Here is a 23,384-nt window from a genome sequence, read left to right as displayed (position 1 = left end):
CTCCTCGATCCCACACTCTCACACACTCACAGCCTCACTCCCTCACTCAAGCACAAGTAAGAAGACAAGACAAGAGAAGAAGAAGAATAAGCCTTTTGCCACAGGCCAAGAACGAGCTTCTCATTCACTTTCAACTTTATATATAAAACCCTAAGTCCCTTTTGGGCAGTCATTCCCTAGGCCCTTTTTTCCATTGTCCTCCTCTCTTCCTATATTAGTCCTACCGCTCGTTCATGGTTATAAATTGCACAGGAGGGAGCTTGGTGCTCTTTTACAGAGATTTTGGCTGCGCCTTTATACTTAAAGGTGCGCTTTCTTGCTTTTGGCTTCTTGCGGTTTTCATGGTTGCATCTTGTACTCCTGGTGGTTGTTCCCATGCTTTTAGATTTCTTCTGGCCCCACTCTCTTGTAGGGTGCCTTTTCCTTTTTTCCACCTTGCGCTTTTCCTCTTGATGCCTCATTTTCCGCTTCCTTTGCTTTGCAATTAACAGAAAGACACCCTCTTTGTACGAGTGTGAGAGGCGTTTAAAGCCCCTCCTTGCATAGGTAAATGGACTTACAGGGGAACTCAACAACTTTGAAGTAGCAGCTCCCTACACAAGTTAAATAGTAAGTGGACCCTTCTTTGGCAGTTTGGTGAAGATATGAGAGAGAGAGAGAGAGAGAGAGAGAGAGAGAGAGAGTTGGACATTGAAAAGGAGGTGAGAGAAAGTCATCTCTCTATATGAGAGAGAAGATTGTGACATATTATTGAAGCCGCATCATATGGAGTACATGACGGATCACCACATTTAAACATACTTCATGAACCACACCAAGTTCCTATTTTTAAGGGATCTAAATTAAGTGCTATGTTCTCAAACACCTAACTTTGACTTGGTCAACTCACCTGAGTCTTTTAATTTGCGTCTGACTTGACTCTTATCCTAGGGTAGGCATACTATTCATGCAGTGATGGTGTCTACCATCGAATGCACGTGTTGTCCAACGTACCTTCAACATGTGAAACGAAAAGGGCGGGTATGTGGCGATGCTCTCTCCGTCCTGGTCCAGTCTCGCTTCTGCCATCATCACTGATCAGCATTTGCTTCATATCACAATAAGAAAGAGTCTTTTCCTTTTGGACAGGATCTAACTTGGGGCCGCGTTCTTTCAGGCCCCCTGCTTCTTCCCCTTCTCTTTTCATTCTCCCCTTCTTGCGTCCATGGGTTTCATTGTTACTAGCCCGTCCTGCCTTTCTCATCAGATGACCATTGGGTAGATGCGGAATTTCTGCTGTTTGGGCTCTGCTCCAGCCCCCCTGTTTTACTTCCAATGCGAGCCTCTCAGCTGATCCTGGACCAGAGCTTCTGTCATTGATCGCAGTCAGCTGACATTCTTTGGGTCGTGTGGTCACAGTGGTTCTGTTTCTCTGCCGAGGATCAACGACATGTTGAGGTAAAGCCGTAAAGTTGCAGCTTTTACAACAGAATTTCCTTTTGTTACTAGGCTTTCTGCTGAGTATAAACTAGGGTCTGTGCTGAACTCAGTGCCATTGCTCTGTAGTCCGGGGAGACCAGCAGATTTGGTGATGTGAAGCTGGGCCTCTGTTTAGTACACACAGTGAACCTACGTTTTCGGTATGTCGACCTACTCGTATAAAAGCTCGGTTTGGTCTTAATCTACTGGCAGTGTTTTGGTCACTTTAGTTCAAACAAGAGCTCTGGTAGAACTACCACCAGTGCATAGTTTACGCAACCGCAATACAAGTGCTGCTCTGGTGCTCAAATTAATCGGAGCTGGCCACACAATGGAGCCTACAAATGCTGCAGAGGGTGGTCAAGTTCAAGGTGTTCTTACTCATGGTGGTCAGTACATTCAGTATAACATCTTCGGAAACTTATTTGAAGTCTCAGCAAAGTATGTACCCCCCATTCGACCCATTGGTCGGGGAGCTTATGGCATTGTCTGGTAAAATGTGAACCTTTAATCTCTGTTCGTGTTTGGAAAGGATTTTATATTTTTGGCCCTTAGTATCTAGGAGGATTTACAGTAGTAGAAGGAGATAATAATTTATGGGGTCTCATAGTATTAAACAATTCGCATCCCCAAGGAGGCATCCAACTGTTTTTTTCAGTCCATCCAAAACATATACGTACATGCAGTTTATTATTTCCTTTTTCTGAATGGTTGGGTCTAGTGTATGGTCTTTGTGTCCATGATCTGCTCACTGTGGAATGTAGGTATGGAGTGGAATGTAGGTATTGAGTTGCTGAAGCTAATAGACATCGTCAAGTGGAAGTCTTGTGGATGGCTGTGATTGAAATGACCCAGATCCAATGGCACTGAATTTTTTTATGTCTGCCCTTGTTATTTGAAATCATGTCTCATGAAAATTACCCTTGAAGTTCTTGACCACTACAACAATCTTCCTATGGAGCTCATGGACAACTAGAATGATTGTGATTTGCTGTTCTTGAGTGTTAGAGCAAGGAGGATAATCTTTTAGAGGTTCACAATCTTTAAGCAAAAGCTCTGAAATCTTCAAAGTGATCCAGACGGCAGATTTCTTATTGCATTTAATGCAGGTAGAAAGGCTTTTGATTTGTGAGAGGGATATTTCTTGTCCAGGATTGCTCTAGAGATCGATTCATGCAATTCTTCATGTGTTCAGCTAAATGCTTTGTGGATTAGATCTGTTTTAGGCCTTCTGGAGTTGTAGGGTCACAACATAGTGCTGATGTTTTGGGAACTATACGCAGTTCTGCTATAAATCGCGAAACAAACGAAGAGGTTGCCATCAAGAAAATTGGAAATGCATTCGACAATAGGATTGATGCGAAGCGTACACTTCGTGAAATCAAGCTACTTCGGCACATGGATCATGAAAATGTAAGAAAAAGAAGTGGTTTATCTGCAACTCATCTTTTTGGTTTGATTGTATGACCATTATTGCAGGTGCTTTCTCTATAGCTTTTATTGAGTGTACTTGTACTGGGCATTTCTGTTATTCAGCTGTTTGCTTGTGTGCACCTTATGATTGTCATATGTTTCTACTGCCACTTCAAAATATTGCTGTTTATCTGCTTGAAAATAATCAATTTAAATGTAGTAGAGGCGCCCGAGTTGGCTCTTTGGTGTTATTCTTTAAGACTGCTTTAGAAACACTTGAAGATAGAAAGCACACTTCTATTGATCTGTTGTCTGCATTTTGACATATTTATAGTTTCAGTCAATGAACTGTTTTAACAGCATTACATGACTTATGGAAGTTTCTTCAGGTCATTCTGGGCTTTGTGTAGGAAAACTTATGGAAATCAAGATTCTTACCTTTGATTTGGTATTTCCATTAAACAGATAATCGCTATACGAGATATTATTCGACCTCCTCGAAGGGATCAATTCAATGATGTTTACATTGTGTATGAGCTGATGGACACAGACTTGCATCAAATCATTCGTTCAAATCAACCTTTGACTGAGGATCATTGTCAGGTTTGTGGTGGTTTACAAATGGGATATGAAAGTCTTGTCCTTTGAACATCAAATGTCGGTCAATAAACAACTATGGAATGTGTCTACTAAAGAGTAATAGACGTTTCCAAATATTGTTGTTATAATAGCTTCCCTGTCAAGCTATCGGTGCTTCCTATAAGTCTACTAGGTGGCAGTATTTTCACTAATGGTGCTCCATTGCCAATAGATATCTGTTCATACTGAGAAGTCTCTTGTGTTTTACATTGTACAGTTGCTTGAAAACTGCTATAACTTTTTTTTGTATGCCTACAGTATTTCTTGTACCAGCTGTTACGAGGTTTGAAGTACATTCATTCTGCAGATGTTTTACATCGTGACTTAAAACCTAGCAATTTGCTTCTCAATGCCAACTGTGACTTGAAGATTTGTGATTTTGGGCTGGCTCGCACAACATCTGAGACTGATTTTATGACCGAGTATGTGGTCACTCGATGGTATCGAGCCCCTGAATTACTACTTAATTGCTCAGCATATACTGCAGCCATTGATGTTTGGTCAGTTGGGTGCATATTCATGGAGATACTGAACCGAGAGCCCCTATTTCCTGGACGAGATTATGTTCATCAGTTGAGGTTGATTACAGAGGTAATATATATAAAATTTGAAATCTAGAACTGCTCAAGGTCAGGCATATGTTCTGAGTGCTTCTTTTAGTTCATGTCAACATCAGGTTGTGCTTGTCTGATGAAAGCGAACAATGGTCTATGCAGCTAATAGGTTCTCCAGATGAATCTGACCTGGGGTTTCTGAGAAGTGACAATGCTCGAAGATATATAAGACAGCTTCCTCAGTACAAACGGCAGCCACTTGCTCAGAGATATCCTCACATTAATGCAGAAGCAGTAGATCTCATTGATAAGATGCTTGTGTTTGATCCTGCACAACGTATCACAGGTTAGCATTTCAGCCTTCACCTCAAATACAAGTGTTGCCTCTTATTGGTCATTATTTGTATGGTTTGCTGGATTCTAAAGGACTTAGGAAGGAAATTAAGGGAAGCAAGAAGGTTTTGGGGTTTTGAGTTTGGCAGGCCAATTCCAAGGCAAAGAATCCCACAAATTAATCTTCTTCTAGATTTTTTAAGACTTCTCGACTTGTTGCAGTGTTGTTATAACAACACATGAAGGATAGCCTAAAATCCTAAACCCATTACCTCCATCAACAACCTTTGTCTCTTCATCCAGAGAATTTGTATTGGTCTCAGTACATATTAAAATTGACATCTATTGATTCACGCTGATAACATAAGCCAATGAAATACATGAACATGGTGCAAAACAGCTGCAATATACTTCTTTTTAAGTGTCATTAGCAACTAGCAACTCTCTTCTCATCCATTGGCTATTGCAATTTACATAAGAAGGTCTGGGTGGCATGGAAAAGAACAAAGGACTTAATGGAGAATTTTGCCTTGCAGCTCTTTTTAGCTTGCTGCTCCTATGCATATATATACATTAACCATAACATTCAGTTTGGGAAATAGAGCAGCAGAAAAGCCAGAGTGACCAGCAGTCAGAGGTGAAAAACTACTTCATCCAGCTTCTGTTTGAGATTGCCTAGCAGGGAAAAGGGTTACTTAGCTCACACAATGGTTTTCAGCTGCAAATGTAATGTATAGCAGCCCATGGAGTAGTAAACCAGCCTGTAGCAGATCTTGTACAGCAGGAATAGTAGCACAAATGAACAAGAGAAGTAATAATGCATTAATTTAAAGGATGAAGAGATGGGCCATGGATTCCATTCAAAAAGCATGAGAACAACGAGTACAAACCACACAAGGAAATGGTGGACCATCAGAGTGCCTCTAGTTTTCCCTCTCTGTAGGATGCAGGCATGCTATGATATGTGATGGAGAGTGGAGGGGAGGCCCAATAAATAGGCAACAGAAGAGTGCCACCCTTGACTAGGTCGGCCAGCTGTAGGTGACCCATAAATGCACTAGTCAGCCATAAATCAGGCCGTTTACAAATGGAAATGTGCTGCCTAGCTGCCATAAATGGCAGCCACCCGAAGACTCAGAACAAACCAACAAAACTTATTGAATGTGCAAAGCTAACAAAAATAGATAGCGAACTCTGTTAGTGGCTGCCACCCAAAGGTTGAGTACAAACCAACAAAATTCATTGAATGTGCAAAGCCAATAAAATTAGATGGAGAACTCTATAAGTGGTTACATTTCGTGGTTGTTAGGCTATTTGTTAGGCTTGTTATTGGGCACCTTTATGGCTAGCACATTTACTTGTGTGGTTTGAACTCGTTGTTCTCATGCTTTAGGCTTGTTATTGGATAGCTCATTTAGGGCAAGCGCATTTTTCTTGGGTCTTGTCTTGGGGCTGCTTGAACTATTGAACTCTTGGTATTAGTTAGTTCATCCTAAGTGCCTATTTCTCTCATTTCCCTTACTTCATCTTCTTTGGCTCTCATCTAAAATGTAACTAAAACTATTATTAAGACGCATTAGCTCAATGATTCAAATTAATTTGATACTCGTAGAGCGTGAAATGTGATTTCAATATTATTTGAGTATCTCAAGTTATGATTACATGCTCATCTTTCCATTCAAGGGTAGCTGAAACCAGTCTTCCTCCTCGGACAAGGTGGTAATGATATGATTAATCAACAATTACAACAAGCATAAATTTCACCTAAATTGAAAATGCACACTTTACCACTTTAATCTTAGACAATAGACAACATTTTCGGGTTGTAGGATGAGAGAGAATATCAAAGAGAGGAATTTAAGACTTTCATTATGAAAAAATGAAAGAAATCAATTGTTACCTTGTCTAGAAAACCATGAAAGCTGTCTCCACTAATGGAACATATTGAATATGATATTCTTTGGTTGCAACAACCCTCAAATTGCTATCACCTATTGCTGTAGTCTCTTCAGGGCATGCCACCTGTTCTTGGAGGGTCTCTCGTTGGTTGAAAATGGCTCGTCAATTGTTGTACTAGTTATGATAGCCCTCTCTTTTTCTCTCTTTTATTGCACAAGGTTGGAATGACTCTCTTTCTCTCTCTTTCAGCTTCAAAAACATCTTTCCCACTTGTATGGGCAAAGTTTTGCCGAGTGGTAGGGTTCTAATTGCATTTTCCAATGTCATTCAGCTTATTAAATTAATTTTTAGAATAAAAATCAATTTAACAATTCTTCTAGGCTCAAAAAATTAATTTCACCAACTAATAATTATTTTGGCTAGGTCGATTTGTCTTCCAAGTATCCCTAAGTAGTTATTGATTCGTAGATTGGTATTAATTAATTATTTATGTCTAGTCTTTAATGTTACCATTGACATTAGTGGCCAATAAATTGGTATAGACCTAAATTTGACATTGGATACCACCTAGTGTTTATCGAACATAACTTATTACTACTTTTGTTTGTGGCACCAACTAATATTTTTGGGGTCTTGGATTCGACATTGTGAAGTAATTAACATGCATCTCGCATGTGCAAGTCACAATAGCACATTTGATTAACTTTTGATCAAATGCTAGGCAAAGTAATAAAATATCATGTCCTTGTGACAATAGCCAATGGCCAAAATGCCCTCTAGTGACAATGGGGTGGTTATGGACAAGATGTCTAAGAGAAAATAAGAGTTAAGGTGGATGGTCAGATTGACCAAAAAGTTTGAGATGACTAAGACTTTCAGGTAGTCGTATTGATTAGAAGCCCATATAATCAATGGTTTCAAAAGATGAAATCAAATGCTCATGATCAAAGAAACAAAGCATGAACCGATGAACCTATACAATGAATCTCTCCAAAATCCAAGTTTGCTAACTTCTAAATTTTAGGAAGCTACTATTTTTGGAAGTTACTCAAATGGAAATTTTGTTCACGTCAAAGGCTCTAAAAATTTTGTGGTGAACAATTTTGTCCTCATTAGTAATTTTAATTTTTCAACTAGTTGAGATATTTTTAGAGTAGAAGATTTAGAAGCTTCTTTCTCTAGACAATTGACATGTGGCATCTAGAATAAAACGTGCCATTTGAAAGTTGCAAGTGTCTCTACGCTTGTCATTTACTTGATACTTGTCTTTTGTGGCCTCCACCTTACAATTTTGAGTGCCTAAGCCTCACAACTATATGAACTCTATGACTGAAATTTCAACCACATGCTGCTTATAGGCTTATCTATTACTCATCCAAGAAGCTTTCTCCACTTAGCTTGATCAAATCAAAGCATGAAAGAAAAAAAATCAGCTTGCTACTCAAAGTATGTAGAAATTAAGGTTTGAAAACCCTAAGTTTCAGATTTACAGCAAATCAGCCCAATTATATATGGTTGAGACACTTTATGCTTGTAGTTTGTTACAATAAAATCTTGTGAAGGAGGTGAAGCCGGTTTCCTCTCATTGTGGTGTCACTCTCACTTACACTCTCTATCCATGCGGGACATTTTAGGATGACCAAGCTCCATGAGTAGTTCCACCCACACCATACTTGGAATATACCACCTTGTACCTACTCAATTAGTTTATCATAGCATTAGATGGTAGCTTTATTGGGACATGGATAGTTTCCTAGACATTTTGTATATAACGTATTGGTCTCATAGGCCATCTTGGCATTTTGTAGACGTTAATATAACTTTCTTTTTTTCTTTATTTCTCCGTTTCTCTTGCTTTCTCTATCTTTTAATTTTATGTTAATAATTGGATAGCTCAAAGAGTATCCAGCCTTCCTTCCGTGGATGGGTGGTAAATCCTTGATTACAACTTAATTACAGCAGAAAACAATTAATGCAAATCTGAAAATACAAATTTACCTTGTGATCTTGGACAATGCACACCCGATTGGCCCCAAAATTGGCGTCCCTTTCGGTATTTCTTTAGCTTTATTGAAGAAGAAGCTGATTCGCAATGGGATTCTCCCGATCCCCATTGCAATCTAAACTCCTCTTCATAGTATCTCGAAACGGCGTTTCGGGGCTGTCGAAACGGACCGACCGTTTCGGATCGAAACGGCAATGGCAGACCGGTGTTTCGGCATCCTGCGGTCCATTTCGGGGCAGTCCAACTCCCATCGTCTCCTCCTCCTCCTCCTCCTCATTCTTCTTCTCATTATCTAAAGGCTAATCATGGCGCCGGATCCATATTGGAGGCTCGTCACTCCAATCAAGGGATATGAGGGCTCTGGCGGATCAAAGAAGTGGCAATGCAACTATTGTGGATTGGAGAATTTGGGGAGCGTAAAGCGTGTGAAAGACCACTTGGCATGCGTTCCCAACAAAGACATCGGTCCTTGTTGTCCAGACTACAGTTGCCAGTTGTTCATTGATATTGATGCTTATTACTCAGTAGTTACTAGAGTCTAGAGACTAGTATACAATGCTCGGTGCTTACTGGACTTTGGAGTTTTGACAGATTATTCACATGACGTAGTTACATGTATCATTGTATCTTGATTTCACTTATTATACATCCCGAGTTTTGTTCCATTGTTCTTGATGTTAGTCTTCATTGTTCTTGATGTCAGTCTTCAATGCTCTTTAGATCATAGATGATTCATGAGTCATAAATTATAATTCATTTTGTTGCCTTAAGTTTTGAAAATTGAGTCTTAATTGTGTTAAGTTGTCTTAAGTTTCAACCATTGAGTCTCGACCCTTCAATCTTCATTCGTGAGTCGTGACGTGTAATGAATCATGATTTCAATCATCTGACATGAAGACTCAAAGTTTTGTATGAAATTTGGGTACATGTTGTTGTAGACATTGATATATTTACATATCCACATAATACTGTACTTATTTTAGTGTACAATCCGAAACGTTGTTTTCCCGTTTTCAAAATTTAGCCGAAACTCCGAAACTCCAGTTTTTCCCGTTTCTGAAACTCCCCCGTACTATGCTCCCCTTGTTGTTCAAAGTGACTTGCAAGTCTTCAATCTATTTTGCCCCTTGATTCAAGCACTTAATTGGCCTTCATCCACTTTATAGATGATGGAAATCCCCCAAATTCAATGTTTGGCTAGTTCTTGTCAGAAGTGGTGCAGCAATGGAAGCGTAAAGAATATGCTGAAATAAATGCTGAAACACAAGACAAGAAAGAATGAACACAGTAGACAGATGAGAACTCAGATGTATGCTCGGGAAATGGAATCCATATCGAACACGAGACAACAGCATACAACGGTGAGTCACTGGCTGCGTGGGCTCCTCAGCACCGGCTCCTCTCTCCCAGAAGGATCTCCACTGATGGCTGAAGCACCAAAGACTGTGGAGGAGGAGCCCTATAAATAGCCACAAAAGTGGGGAGCATAAAATGCAGGTCGGCCAGCATTTAATGCTGGTCGGCCAGCAACAAATGCTAAATAATACATCATAAATGGCCACTAAAATGTGCCATAAAATACTGCATAAAATGCCCAGCCTCTAACACAGACTCACACCATGAGCTGACTAATATCTGCTAACACCCTCTCTCAGATCATGTGTGATCTGATACAATAAAATAGTACAATGATGGAGAATCATAAACTACACAACAAAGAAACACCAGAAGGACCATGGATGTCCAAGCGGTGAGTGGCCAGCCCACCACCAAGATGCCTCGGAGAGTATCTGATGTCGATGTCGATCATACCAACAACACCTGAAAATAGAGAAGACTCATAGCAGTTCTCTGTGTAATGTCACCTATGTCACTCAGGACATACAAAGCCAATCTGCCAAACATGTCTCTGAACATGTGACCATGGATTCCCCGCCTTTGGCGAAACCACCAAAGTGTCCCCTCATGTGAGCTCCAGACGAAAGCCTCTCGCTCTCTGTCAAGAAGAACAGCTCATCATGAACCCAGAAATCAACACCAGTCTCTAGGATTTCACTGCCAGATACCGTCGATGCGTCAGGGACGTCCCTCTCTGGAACCTGTGCACCTGTATCAAAATATAGATGAGAAACTGCAGCCCCACCAACACCCGCTCACACTCCCTCTCTGGCACAAGAGAGTCGTGAGGGATGACCGCATCACCACCACTAGAAAGCAGCCGAGGAAGGGGCCACCAAGCCCTTCCCGCGATCCGAAGAAGAGGATCCCTTCCGCGCCTTGGACTTCTCCTTGGTCGGAGGATCCGAGTCGGAGTCTGATGAAGGAGAGGACTCATCGGTAGAGTCAGCATCCCGCTTCGTCTTCTGCTCCTTCTTCCTGGAAGCCGCTAACTTCTTGCAGTCCTTCCGCAAATGTCCCTTCTTGCCACAGTGGTAACACTGGGCCTTTGACTTCTTCTTTCCGTCACCTCTCTCTAAAGCTACATAAGCCTCACCTCCATAATGTGCCGGAAGCCGCCCCTGTAATCTCAAGGATGCCTCATGCTCAAGAAGCATCGAGGTCATATGTGTAAAACTGACAGGAGTCGATGATGTCTGCGCCCGCAAAGCATTGGCCACCCCATCAAACTCCGGGGGGAGCTTGTAGGAAGTGCACGGAGGAGCCATATGGAGAGGATAAGAAGAGAAGTAGAAGAAAAGAAGGTCGTTTGGAGAGTGAGCACAGCCAAAACGCAACCAAAAACACCAAAAATAGGGAGTTCACATGCAATATAACCCAAAGGCTGACCAAAATAAGCCAAAAGCTGCTGCACAAAGTGAAAAAAAATCAGTCAAAAACTGCCAAAAACAGCAAAAACGGCCTGAATAATCAGAAAAACAGGCAAAAATAATGCTGTAAACAGCAAAACGCAGGCTGCAAACTGAAGAAACAGGGGCTAAAGACTGTTGCCAGCAGGTTGATGAAGAAAACACGGGCAGCAAAGAGTGGAACAGCAGTAAACGCAAATCTGTCCAGAAAAACGCAAAACGCAAATGCTGAAACACTGTCGCCAGCAGCAAATCAGCAGTCGCCAGCAGGAAGGACAGCCGCCTGATCAGCAAGAAGGGTGTAAATCCTGAAAACAGCAAGAAAACACAGCACAAATAGGTTGCAGCCTGAAATCTGATACCATGTCAGAAGTGGTGCAGCAATGGAAGCGTAAAGAATATGCTGAAATAAATGCTGAAACACAAGACAGAAGAAAGAATGAACACAGTAGACAGATGAGAACTCAGATGTATGCTCGGGAAATGGAATCCATATCGAACACGAGACAGCAGCATACAACGGTGAGTCACTGGCTGCGTGGGCTCCTCAGCATCGGCTCCTCTCTCCCAGAAGGATCTCCACTGATGGCTGAAGCACCAAAGACTGGAGGAGGAGCCCTATAAATAGCCACAAAAGTGGGGAGCATAAAATGCAGGTCGGCCAGCATTTAATGCTGGTCGGCCAGCAACAAATGCTAAATAATACATCATAAATGGCCACTAAAATGTGCCATAAAATACTGCATAAAATGCCCAGCCTCTAACACAGACTCACACCATGAGCTGACTAATATCTGCTAACAGTTCTCCACCTGAATTTAGCTGAAATTTATATTTAGCCTTGTTGAATCCAAGTCTTGGAGCTTCCAATTTTTGGCACGCTTTTCAAGGTTGCTGCTAAACCCTAATTTTTGCTGTAAATTAGGGTTTACAATAGAGAAACTTGCAATTTCTTAGTCTCTAAGAGTCCAAATACTGAGATCTTCGGAGCAAGGCTGTGACATGGTTGGGAGATGAGAGAGAAAGCGTAGAGAGAAAATTCAGAGTTTTGTTGCGAAGAATGATTGAAAATCAGTCAAATGTAGCTACTGCCCTACAACAACTACTTGTAGATAGAAAGAATTGAAGAAAATCAATCATTTACTATTGCTGCCCTGTCTCAACAGCCTGTAGATGCTGTCACGTGCTGTTGATTGGTCTTCTCTTGCCCTTGGTTGTCTCAGAAGATCCTCCAAGGGTTGTAAGTCAGACCAGCAACATCTCCTTTCTCTTGCAGGTTGAATACACTAAAAATGCATCTCTCCAGCCTCTAAAGACGTTTTTCAGTCTTGCATGGGCATTTTTGACAAGTGGCAATCTTTTCAAATGGTTTTTTTAGCATTATCTATAATTAAATATTAATTTTCAGTCTTTAAATTTTAAAAATTAATCTAATAATTATTTTGGTGCTTGAAAAATAATTTGACTGACTAATAATTAAATTGGCTAGGCAACTTCCATTCTTGAGTGTCTCTGTGTCATCTTTGACCATCAGATTGGCGTGAGATACCATTAAACGCCACTTCTCTAGTGTCACCGACTGACACTTATGGCCAAATGAATGACCTAGGTCAACAATTGGCACCAGATACCACCAAGTATCTGTGTGGCATAACTTATAGCAACTTTTGTCTTTGATATCCCATGATTTCCTCGGGTCTCGAACTCGTAAATTTATTGTAATTCCAGTTGCACCTCACATGTGCAACATTTACTTAATCATGTGATTAAAAATTAATCCACATATTAGTGAGGTTTCAAAAATACATGTCCTCATGACACAAAGTAACGTCATTCTCAGGTTTTTTCCAATATTTTCAAACAATGACTCCTATATATTGCAATATCGATGAAAAGCTTAAAGGACATGACTATCCAACCTAGAGTGTTGTTATGAAAGCTTGGTTTGTGTTGACAGAACTTTGGTATATTGTTTCAGAATTGGCCTTTTATTTAAAGGATATGACTATCTAACCTACAGTGTTGTTTGGAAAGCTTGGTTTGTGCTGAAGCAACTTTGGTATATCATTTTGAAATCGGTCTTTTGTGTCCTTGAAAGCCCTCTTCTCTTTCAGCAGATTGGGACTAAGACAATCATGAGGAAGCGGTCTTCGATTGGGACAATGTGAATGCTAGGGCATATCTAGCTCTCCTTAGGTACATCTGTTAGTAGATATGTTAGCTCATGTGTGAGTCTATGCATGCAGAGGTTGAAGACATTATTTAGGATATTTAGGTATTTTTATTTGTGTCATTTTATGGTCATATTGAGCATTTATTGCTGGCCGACTTGATCATATTGAGGACATATTTTTGTCCTATATATTCAGGCTACTCACTCACTGACTCATTTGTCATCACACGTGTGGAGACTCCGTGGAGAGAGGAGCTAGTGCCGGTGTCCACGTAGCTAGTGACTCATTGCTGCATGTGATTGTCTTGTGTTGGATAAATGGATTTCATTTCCCGAGCATACAGAGGAGCTAGTGTCGGTGCCCACATAGCCAGCGACTCATTGTTGCATGCATCGTTCTCGTGTTTGGTATATGGAATCCATTTCCCAAGCACATCTCTGAGTTCTCTTCCTTTGTAGTGTTCTTTTGTTCTTTTGTTCTCTTCTGTCTTGTGTTCGACAGTTTATTTTAGCACTTGTCTATGCTTTCATTGCTGTACCACTTTTGACAGTATCTAGTGTGCGTGACCATGTTGTTGCCATAATTAAGCAGCCAAGTGCGTATTTCTGGCATGGCCGGCTGGGACACATGAGTCAAATTGGAATGAAAATGCTTTCTTGTTTGGATTATTTATCGTGTTTGAGGTATGCTAATTTTGACCATTGTGATCATTGTATATTTGGCAAGCATGCTTATACATCACAGAAAAAATCTCTTTTGTTAAAGTCTTCACCCTTAGTGTTGATACATTCAGACGTATGTGAGATGCCAGGGTTGTCTTTAGGGGGAAATAAATATTTTATCATGTTTATTGATGCTGCCTGAAGCAAAGCATGGGCTTATTCAATCCATCATAAAGACAAGGCATTGGATAAGCTTAAAAAATTCCAGGCACCTCTTGAAAATATGAGTAGCAAGACATTAAAGTGCCTTTGCTTTGACAATGGTGGGGAATGTGTCTCAAAACCCTTCTAGGCCTTTTGTGACAGCAAAGGGATAAAGAGGGAGCTCACTGTACCTCATAATCTGCTCCAAAACGGTGCAGCATATGGATAGGACTATTTAGGAGAAGGTCCATACCATGTTGTCTCATGCTCTAATATCCTATGGATTTTGGGCAGAGGTTATGACAACCGTACACTAGATTAATCGGTCATCAAATAGATCTTGGGGGAAGAGTCCCTCAAGAAGTGGGGTTGAGCAACCCACCTTTGTATGCATACTTGAGTGTGTTTTACTGTGAGGCATTTGTGCACATACGCAAGGAACAACATAGCAAATTGGAGCCAAAGTCTTGTAAATGCATTTCCCAAGGATACGGTGAGGAACGCGGGTGAAATGGGGAATAGATTATGGGATTTTGAGAAAAGGAAAATTGTACGCAGCAATGATGCTATCTTTCAAGAAGATCGCATATATAAGTAGCTTGAAAAGACTGAGGAAGTCAAAAGGGTTGTGTTCCAAGAAGAGATATTTGTAGGATACAAAGAGTGCCCGTTGCATAGTAGCAAATATCTATTGTAAGTGACTCTATAAATGTATTGAATGATGTTGAAATTTGATCAGCAAGAAGTTGCCCATGATATACCAATTTCAGCAAGAAAATGTGCGATTAGAACAGCTTGAATAGGCAGGATTGCATTGCCAATGATATACCAATTTCAGTAAGAAAATGTGCCATTAAAAAAGTTGGACCAGGTAGGATTGCATGTTGAACCATTTGAATAGCAAGCTGTTAATGCAGATTCGCAAGCTAAACAACTATCAAACATTGATCATTGGGTTTGTAGATTGATCAGAAATACAAAACAGCTGGATAGGTTTGTTTCTAGTGCAAATTATGTTGTTCATTATGTCATGTCGGCAAACTGTGGTTCATGCTTCAAGGAAGCTATGGTCAGAGAAAACAACAAGAAATGACATAAAGCTATGCTGTTAGACATGGAATCTCTAAAGAAGAATGGCACTCGGGATTTGGTGCCTTTGTCCAAGGGGCAAAAAGTCCTACCATGTAAGTGGGTTTACAAGATGAGGTCACTTCAGGTTCCTTGCCAAAGTACAAAGCATGACTTGTTGCAAAGGGGTACAAGTAGGAATATGGGATGAATTTTGATGAGACCTTCTTTCATATAGTCAAGATGACTACTTTGCGGACCATATTGGGCTTGGTTGCAGGTGAGGATATTGAACTTATACAAATGGATATAAAGACTGTTTTTTTACACAGTGATCTGCATGAGGACATATATATGCAACAACCAGAAGGTTTTGTGGCAAAGGGTAAGGAAAAGATGGTATGTAAACTCAACAAAAGCTTGTATGGGCTAAAACATGCACTGTGTGAATGGTATCATAAGTTTGATACATTCATGCAATCTCAAGGATTCAAAAGGAGTCAAGTGGATCATTGCTTATATACCAAGAAGGTAGCATGCTAGCCTTATTATGTTGGTTTTGTATGTGGATGACATGTTGATTGCTAGTAGGGGTGTTCATGCTTCGGATGCATTGAAGCAAAACCTACACAACAGTTTTGCCACAAAGAATCTTGGTGAGGCAAATCACATTCTTGGCATGCGTAATCTCAGGGATAGATCGAAATGTTTTCTTTATCTATCACTGTAGGAGTAGGTGTCTAAGATATTGCAATGTTTCGATACGGAGGGAGGGAAAGCAATTGGCATATCATTGCCTCCATATGTGAAACTCAGTGTAGAGGATAGCCCTATATCTTATGATGAAAAGGTTGAAAGGGCCAAGATTCCATATGCTTCAGATGTGTGTAGCTTGATGTATGCTATGGTTGTTACATGTCCTGACATTGCATTTGTAGTGGGAGTGGTTAGGAGGTACATGGCACATCCTGGCAAAAAGCATTGCAAAGCAGTGAAAGGTATCATGAGATATCTTAAGAGCACAAAGGATTTGCGTATCTGCTTTTGAAAGCAGAAGGCATCTGCCGTTGGCTTTATGGATGCAAACTATGCTGGTCATGTTGATTGCAGAAAGTCTACTTCAGGGTATGTATTCACATTCATAGGGGAGTAGTTTTTTGGATCTTCAGGCTATAGAATTGTGTTGCATTGTCTACTATAGAGGCAGAGTATGTGGCTGCCATTGAGGCATGCAAGGAGGCTTTATGGCTTTCACGTCTGGTGGGAGAGCTTGGCATTACCGAGATCCTGTTAGCAGATTAGTCAGCTCAGGTGTGAATTTGTGCTGCAGAGGCTACAACGTTTTATGTAGTATTTATTTGGCATTTTCTGGTGCCTTTTTTAGGGCTAGGGAGCATTTAATGTTGGCGATTGCATTTATTGCTCCCCCCATTTTATGCCTATATATTACTGGGGCTCCTCCTCCTCTTATGTACTTCAGCCAGCATTTGTGGATTCTTCTGAGGAGAGAGGAGCTGGTGCCAGGGTGCCCACACAGCCAGTGATTCATTGTTGTATGCTGCTGTCTCGTGTTCGATATGGATTCCGTTTCCCGGGCATACACCTGAGTTCTCATCTGTATTTGTGTTTCGTTTTTTCTTGTCTTGTGTTTCAGCAGTTTATTTCAGCATGTTGTTTATGCTTCCATTGCTGCACCACTTCTGACATGGTATCAGATTTCAGGATTTGTGTTTCTACTGTGTTTTATTGCTGATTTCAGGACTGATTTACCCCTTTGCTGCCCTGGTGACTGCTGTCAACCTGATTGCGACCAGATTTTGGCTTCCATACTCTGTGTTTTGATCAGCATATGCATTTCCTGCCTGTCCAACACCTCTTGCTGCCTGTGTTTTCCTCATCAGGCTGCTGGCGACAGTTCCCTACACCTGTTTAGGCAGTGTGCAGCCTGCGTTTTGCTGTTTACAGCTCTATTTTGGGCTGGGCGACTGGCTGAACGGGCCGTTTTTGCTGTTTCTAGCAGATTTCAACTGATTTTTTGACTGTGTAGCAGATTTTGGCTTATTTTGATCAGTTTTTGGGTTATCTTGCATGTGAACTCTTGTATTTTGCAGTCTGTGCTTGTGGTTTGGCTGTGTTCCCTCTCCCAATCCCTTCTTTTCTCTACTTCTTTTCTAAATCCTCTCCAGATGGCTCCTCCATGCACATCCACTGATGACAAGCTCCATGGATCTGATTATTACACGTGGAGTGCGGTGATGAAGGCTTGGTTTATTCAGAAGCGGTTATGGTACGTAGTTAACGGAGCTGTGGCACGTCCTCAACAACCTTCTCCTGTTCCATCGGATTTTGATGAAGACAACCATGAGGAGGTTGTGCTTACATGAGATTTGGATGATGCTCGTGCTTATTCGGCCTTCGTTGTATTTCCAAAGAAGTCCTACTGACGGTCACCTCCTGTACGACAACTTCAGATGTATGGTCGAAGTTACAGTTGATGTACGAGGCTCCTTCCACCATGAGGGCCGTTACTCTCTATGGCTAGCTCTAGCAACTGAAGTTTGAATTCAAAGATACGATTCAATCCTTCCTACTTCATGTTATCTAGCTTCAGGACCAGCTTCGCACTATGCAGTCTGCCCTATCAGAGGCACATCTTGTTGGTACGATACTCTACAAGCTTCCTTGGGAGTTTGATGGAGTGGCGAACGCTTTACAGATGCAGACATTTGCGACTCCTGTCAATTTTCTTCACATGTCCTCTATGCTACTTGAGCATGAGGCTACTTTGCGACTATAGGGGAGGCTTCCGTCACATTATGGAGGTTTAGGTGAGGCTTTTGCAGCTTCAGAGAGGAATTCAAAGATGAAGAAGTCAAAGGCCTAGTGTTACCGCTGTGGCAAGAAAAGTCATTTAAGGAAGGACTGCAAAGAGTTAAGTTTTCCCGAAAGAAAAAGGAGCAGAGGACGAAGCAAGATGCGGACTCCTCCGACGAGTCATCATCTACCTCAGATTCCAATTCCGATCTTCCAGCCAAGGTGAAGTCCAAGGTGCAGAAGGGATCTTCTTCTTCGGATCGTGGGAAGGGCTTAGTGGCCCCTTCCTCAGCTGCTTTCTAGTGGTGGTGATGCGGACATTCCTCATGACTCTCCAGTGCCATGAGAGGGTGGTGAGATGGGGCAGCCGTGCCTCATCTATATGTCTATACAAATGCACAGGATCTAGAGAGGGACATCCCTGACGCATTGACCGAAGTCTGGCAGGTACAAATCTTGGAGCTAGGATTGACATCCAGGTTCATGATGGGTTGGTTACTTGACAGAGAGCGGGAGGCTTTCGTCTAGAGTCCACATGAGGGGACACTTTGGTGGTTCTGGCCGAAGGCGGAGATTCCATGGTCACATGTTCAGTGACATGTTTGGCAGATTGGCCTTGTATGCCTTGAGTGACATAACACAGAGAGCTGCTATGATTCTTCTCTATTTTCAGGTGGTGCTGTTATGATCGACATCGACGTTAGATACTCTCTGAGGCATCTTGGTGGTGGGTTGGCCACTCACTGCTTGGATATCCATGGTTTTTCTGGTGGTTCTATGTTGTATAGTTTATGATACCCCATCATTGTACAATTGTATTGTATCAGATCACCCCTGATCTGAGAGAGGGTGTTAGTAGATTAGTTAGCTCAGGTGTGAATCTGTGGTGCAGAGGCTACAACATTTTATGTAGTATTTATTTGGTATTTTTTGGTGCCCTTTTTAGGGTTAGGGAGCATTTAATGCTGGCCGAGTGCATTTATTGCTTCCCCCATTTTATGCCTATATATTGTTGGGGCTCCTCCTCCTCTTATGTACTTCAGCCATCATTTGTGGATTCTTCTGAGGAGAGAGGAGCCGGTGCCAGGGTGCCCACACAGCCAGTGATTCTTTGTTGTATGTTGTTGTCTCGTGTTCGATATGGATTCCGTTTCCCGGGCATACACTTGAGTTCTCCTCTGTTTTTGTGTTTTTTTTTTCTTGTCTTGTGTTTTAGGAGTTCATTTCAGCATGTTGTTTATGCTTCCATTGCTGCACCACTTCTGACAGATCCTTGTCCTCCATTGTGATAGTTAAGAGTGCTATCATGCTAGCACTTAACCCCATCTTTCATGCAAAGACGAAGCACATATAGGTAAAGTATCACTTTATTAGGAATGTACTTGATAGCAAAAGCATCAAGCTTGTCAAGGTACATATAGATGATAACCTTGCAGATCTTTTCACGAAGGGTCTTCTTGCAGAGCGGTTTGCTCTTTGTTGACAGATGATGGGAGTTGGATAGTATATGCATTTCAGCTTTGTACACACTTAGACTTAGAAGATTCTTTTTCTCAACCTTTTAAGGCACGTTGCCTTTAAGTGGGAGGTTGTTGGGAATAAAGAGCCACCATGCCTTTTATATGTGCATGGGTGTGAACGCATCCTTAGCACTTGTACTTTCATATATATTTATCTCTAGAACCTAAAAGAGGTACACTCTATTGTACCCACAAATTGTACATCTCTCTCACTCTCTACTGCTCTATTGTTGCTCACGTTTTTCTCTCTATTTGCTATCTCCATTTTTGACCATTGCATCTTCGTTGCGTATCGCTCACTGTGTAATTCTAGGTTAGTTTTTACTTTTCTGAGTCTGGCTTTACCTTTTAGACATTGTCCTTGCCATTGAGGATTTTTCTTTGGCCACCTCCTCTTTTTTTGGCATTTATTGCACCTACTGAAGCATAGCTAGCTTCCCCACTTGGCAAACACACACTTTCTCTAGTCTTCATTCTGTCATATGTAGGTGCACACTCCGATACTTCATGCTTGGTGTTGCCATCATCATCAGCTTGATTTGGTGCCCTCATTGACGTTGTGGGCTGCGTGTAGGGATTGATTAGTCCATCCCCTTTGTATCAACATTCTTCTTCAATCAGTGCACACTCCGATACTTCATGCTTGGTGTTGCTATCATCATTAGCTGTCATATGTAGGTGCACACTCCAATACTTCGTGCTTGGTGTTGCCATCATCATCAGCTTGATTTGGTGCCCTCATTGACGTTTTGGGTTGCGTGTAGGGATTGATTAGTCCATCCCCTTTGTATCAACATTCTTCTTCAATCAGTGCAGTATTCTTTCTTCATCTTCTAATTTGTGTGTGTGTTTCTCTTTGTGTTTCTCTTCCATTGCATGCACTCATAGATTTGGGATTTAAGGTATTGTTTTTCATGGTCTTATATAACTAGTGTTAGCAGTCATGTGTCTTGTGTGGTCATCTTTTGCCTTTGAGCCTCAGTTTGAGTCAGATGAGGACATTAGGAGCTTTGACATTGTATTTGTCTCTTATTTTATGTGTTTTAGGCACTTTAGGTGGAGGGCACATTAGTGCATTTCTTTTTGTGCACTTTTGGCTATTTTTTAGGGGTTTGACCACAGTTAGGGTTTTCCCTCTTTTTTGCCTATATATAGGTGACTTGCCCTCCCACTTTCATTATCCATCATTGATCTTATGTGATCAGCCAGCCCTCCTCATTCTCTCATCCCCTTGCTACCGTTTAGCGCCTGCATTGATGCGTAGAGCTGCGTGTTGGGGCTGACCATTGCAGCCTTGTACGTTCAGCCATTGCAGTTACATTGTTCCTTCTCTCTCTTGCGTTCTCTCTTTGTCTTCTTATGTCTGTGTTCACTTTCCTCTTTCTATTGCGCACTCACACATACTAGCAGAGCGATGTGTGGGAGCTGGAGATCTTGAAGAGGAGTGCTCTGTTCATGGTTCTAGTCATATTCGTCTGCATTTTGCAGGCAGCCCAAGGTGTCCGACACCCATTTCAGGCAGGTGACCGCTCCTACCAGCTGGCCGGTTCTTTCTAGGTGTAGGCAGCCCATTCTGGGTGCAGGCAGCTCATTTTCAGGTGGACAGACACGAGTCAAAACACATGCGTTTTACAGCCGGGCATCTCCCCTGTCCTGGGCAGCATTCCAGCAGCCTGTGCGGCTTGTTTTCAGGCATTTGCACCACAGCCAGACCTACATTTGACAGCTGGAAGTTTTCCTCATACTTGGGCGATACATTTATTGCAGGACCTGGTCTTCTCCTGCCTGTGTTTTGATTCTGGGCTGTAAACAGACCCTTGTTCTGCTGCGTTTTGACCAGGACTGGCTGCATATTAGTTGGGCGGCCTGTTTTCTGTGCTGGACAGCCATTATTCAGACCAGGCAGCCATATTACAGACATGGATGGCATATTTCAGACCTGGACGGTAGCTTCTTGGCTGGACAAGTGGGCATATTTGATGTGTTTCACATTGGACATGTTCTTTTTACCTAGGTGACACCATATTTCGTCTGGGTGGCCTCCATTGCAGGCCAACATCAGGGTAGATTTGCGTTTATTGCAGGGACTCAATTTCTGAGCACTCATGGTCTTTTACCAGCCCTTGGATTGGCTGCGTTTACAGGTTGAGGACTTGTTTTACTTTGCACTCACTGCTCACTCTCTTTGCTTGGCATTGTGTGTTCCCTTCAGTGTCGGATACTTCTCGTCTACCTTGCCTCAATTAGTCTTTTTTTGTACCATGGTTGGATGGATCCCCATTTTCTCAAGGACATCTCTTATTGGTTGCTTTCATTCTTGTAGCAACATCTTCTTTGTTTTCTTGTAGGTATTTCTTGAAGGACAAATATGGCCAATGTGTATGCTATGGGGGAATTGTGTGGTTCGAGACAATTCAAATTGTCGATCACCATCTTATTACTCTTTCTTGTTGTATACTTTCGAGGCTTCTAGTACCTGATTGGCATTGATGGCATCTCGAGTAGGTGCTAGTCCTACCCTCTCTCTCCATGTCTGACAAGTTGGATGGGATGAACTACCCTCTATGGTCGTATTGCATGGAGTGTCTCCTCGACGATTGTGACCTTCGGGATTTTGTTACTATCCTGATACCCCGACATGTTGCGGATTCTCATGATGGTGTGGTCGTAGATTTGGTAGCTTTATGGGATTGGTTGAATGCCAAAGCTTGCTCTTCTCTCCTTTTGGGTGGTTCAAATCCTATGCTTGTCGGACATGTTAGATGTACCTGCACCAGTGTAGAGGTTTGGAGGAGATTGACATCCGTCTCTCTCTTGGATTTGGACATTTGTGCATCGATTATCCCTTGAGTTGAAGCTACTATAGCTTTTTGCCGCGCAGATTCCTCTATAATGAGGGATCACATCCACAGGATGGGGAAGATTTGAGATGAGCTTTCATTTCTTGGTACAACCATTCTTTGGAGGATTGAATTGTGATACGTCTCTCACATCTCCCATCATGACATATGATGTATTCTATACCAATCTTCTTACTTCTCATAGCTGGGAGACTCTCACTTGGGAGGAGCTGGTCCCATTGGTGCTTGTGCAGGATGCGCGTCATGTTGAGCTAGATTTATGCGAAGCTCGTGCACATGGCCGTGCTTATGCGGCTTTATCTACAAGTATAGGGCCAGTCAAGCAGAAGACAAGAAAGATAAAGAATTTGGAGTCATCTTTCGACTCTAGTACAGAGATTGTGGGGAAGTGTAGAGGATATCCTATGTGTCCTCATTGTGGGAAGACCTTGCATCTTGAGGAGAAGTATTGGAGAATATATCCTTACCTTCGTCCGGGAGCAAAGGGTGGTGTCACGAACATGCCATGATTAAGTGTACAGATTAATTCTTGCCCTTGCTATATGAATCCACATCCCATGCAAACGCACTCTTAACAGGATATCCTTGAGCCAACCATGCGAACCCACTCTTGCCATGTCATCATAGAACCTTCTAGAAGATATACCATGTTATCACTTGCATCATCAATGATGTCATCATGGAACATTCTAGAAGATCTTCACCCAACATCTATAAAAGGAGGGGCTCGTCATAGAGCTCCTCAATCTTGCCAATGCTAGACTCAAGAGCTCAAGGAGTCGAGTCCTGCGTGCAAGTAACTTCAAGTTCTAGTTCATGTTTTTGTCTAGTCATGGTATCTAGTCTTGTCTTGTCTTCCATTATACTCATGTTGTCTTGTCACCTTGTACTCTCGTAGAACGAGATCTTGCCTAGTACTGTCTTGTATCTTGTTCATCCTTGTTGACGGAAATCTTGTAATTTTGATATCTTA

General features: G+C 41.8%; 1 protein-coding gene across 4 annotated transcripts in view; it reads left to right on the top strand.

Moving 5' to 3' along the window:
* The first annotated feature begins 998 nt into the window (after window positions 1–998).
* LOC148030675 (mitogen-activated protein kinase 4b-like) overlaps window positions 999–23,384 on the top strand; it is a 51,972-nt gene continuing 29,586 nt past the window's right edge. Inside the window, exons 1-6 of one of the 4 annotated variants that reach the window (XM_087687028.1) lie at window positions 999–1,437; window positions 1,546–1,950; window positions 2,742–2,871; window positions 3,337–3,474; window positions 3,769–4,101; window positions 4,227–4,410. In XM_087687028.1, the coding sequence (XP_087543154.1) occupies window positions 1,790–1,950; window positions 2,742–2,871; window positions 3,337–3,474; window positions 3,769–4,101; window positions 4,227–4,410 (946 nt within the window). In that variant the 5' untranslated portion in view covers window positions 999–1,437; window positions 1,546–1,789. Of the gene's footprint in view, window positions 1,438–1,529; window positions 1,951–2,261; window positions 2,568–2,741; window positions 2,872–3,336; window positions 3,475–3,768; window positions 4,102–4,226; window positions 4,411–23,384 lie in introns of those variants that run through there. The other 3 variants (XM_087687026.1, XM_087687027.1, XM_087687029.1) reach the window with 3 other exon arrangements.

Source organism: Lygodium microphyllum, chromosome 10 (genome assembly GCF_053477565.2).
Source record: "Lygodium microphyllum isolate KBCC chromosome 10, Lygodium_microphyllum_v1.1.10, whole genome shotgun sequence".
Classification (NCBI taxonomy): Eukaryota; Viridiplantae; Streptophyta; class Polypodiopsida; order Schizaeales; family Lygodiaceae; genus Lygodium; species Lygodium microphyllum.
This window is presented reverse-complemented; position numbering and strand designations above follow the sequence as displayed.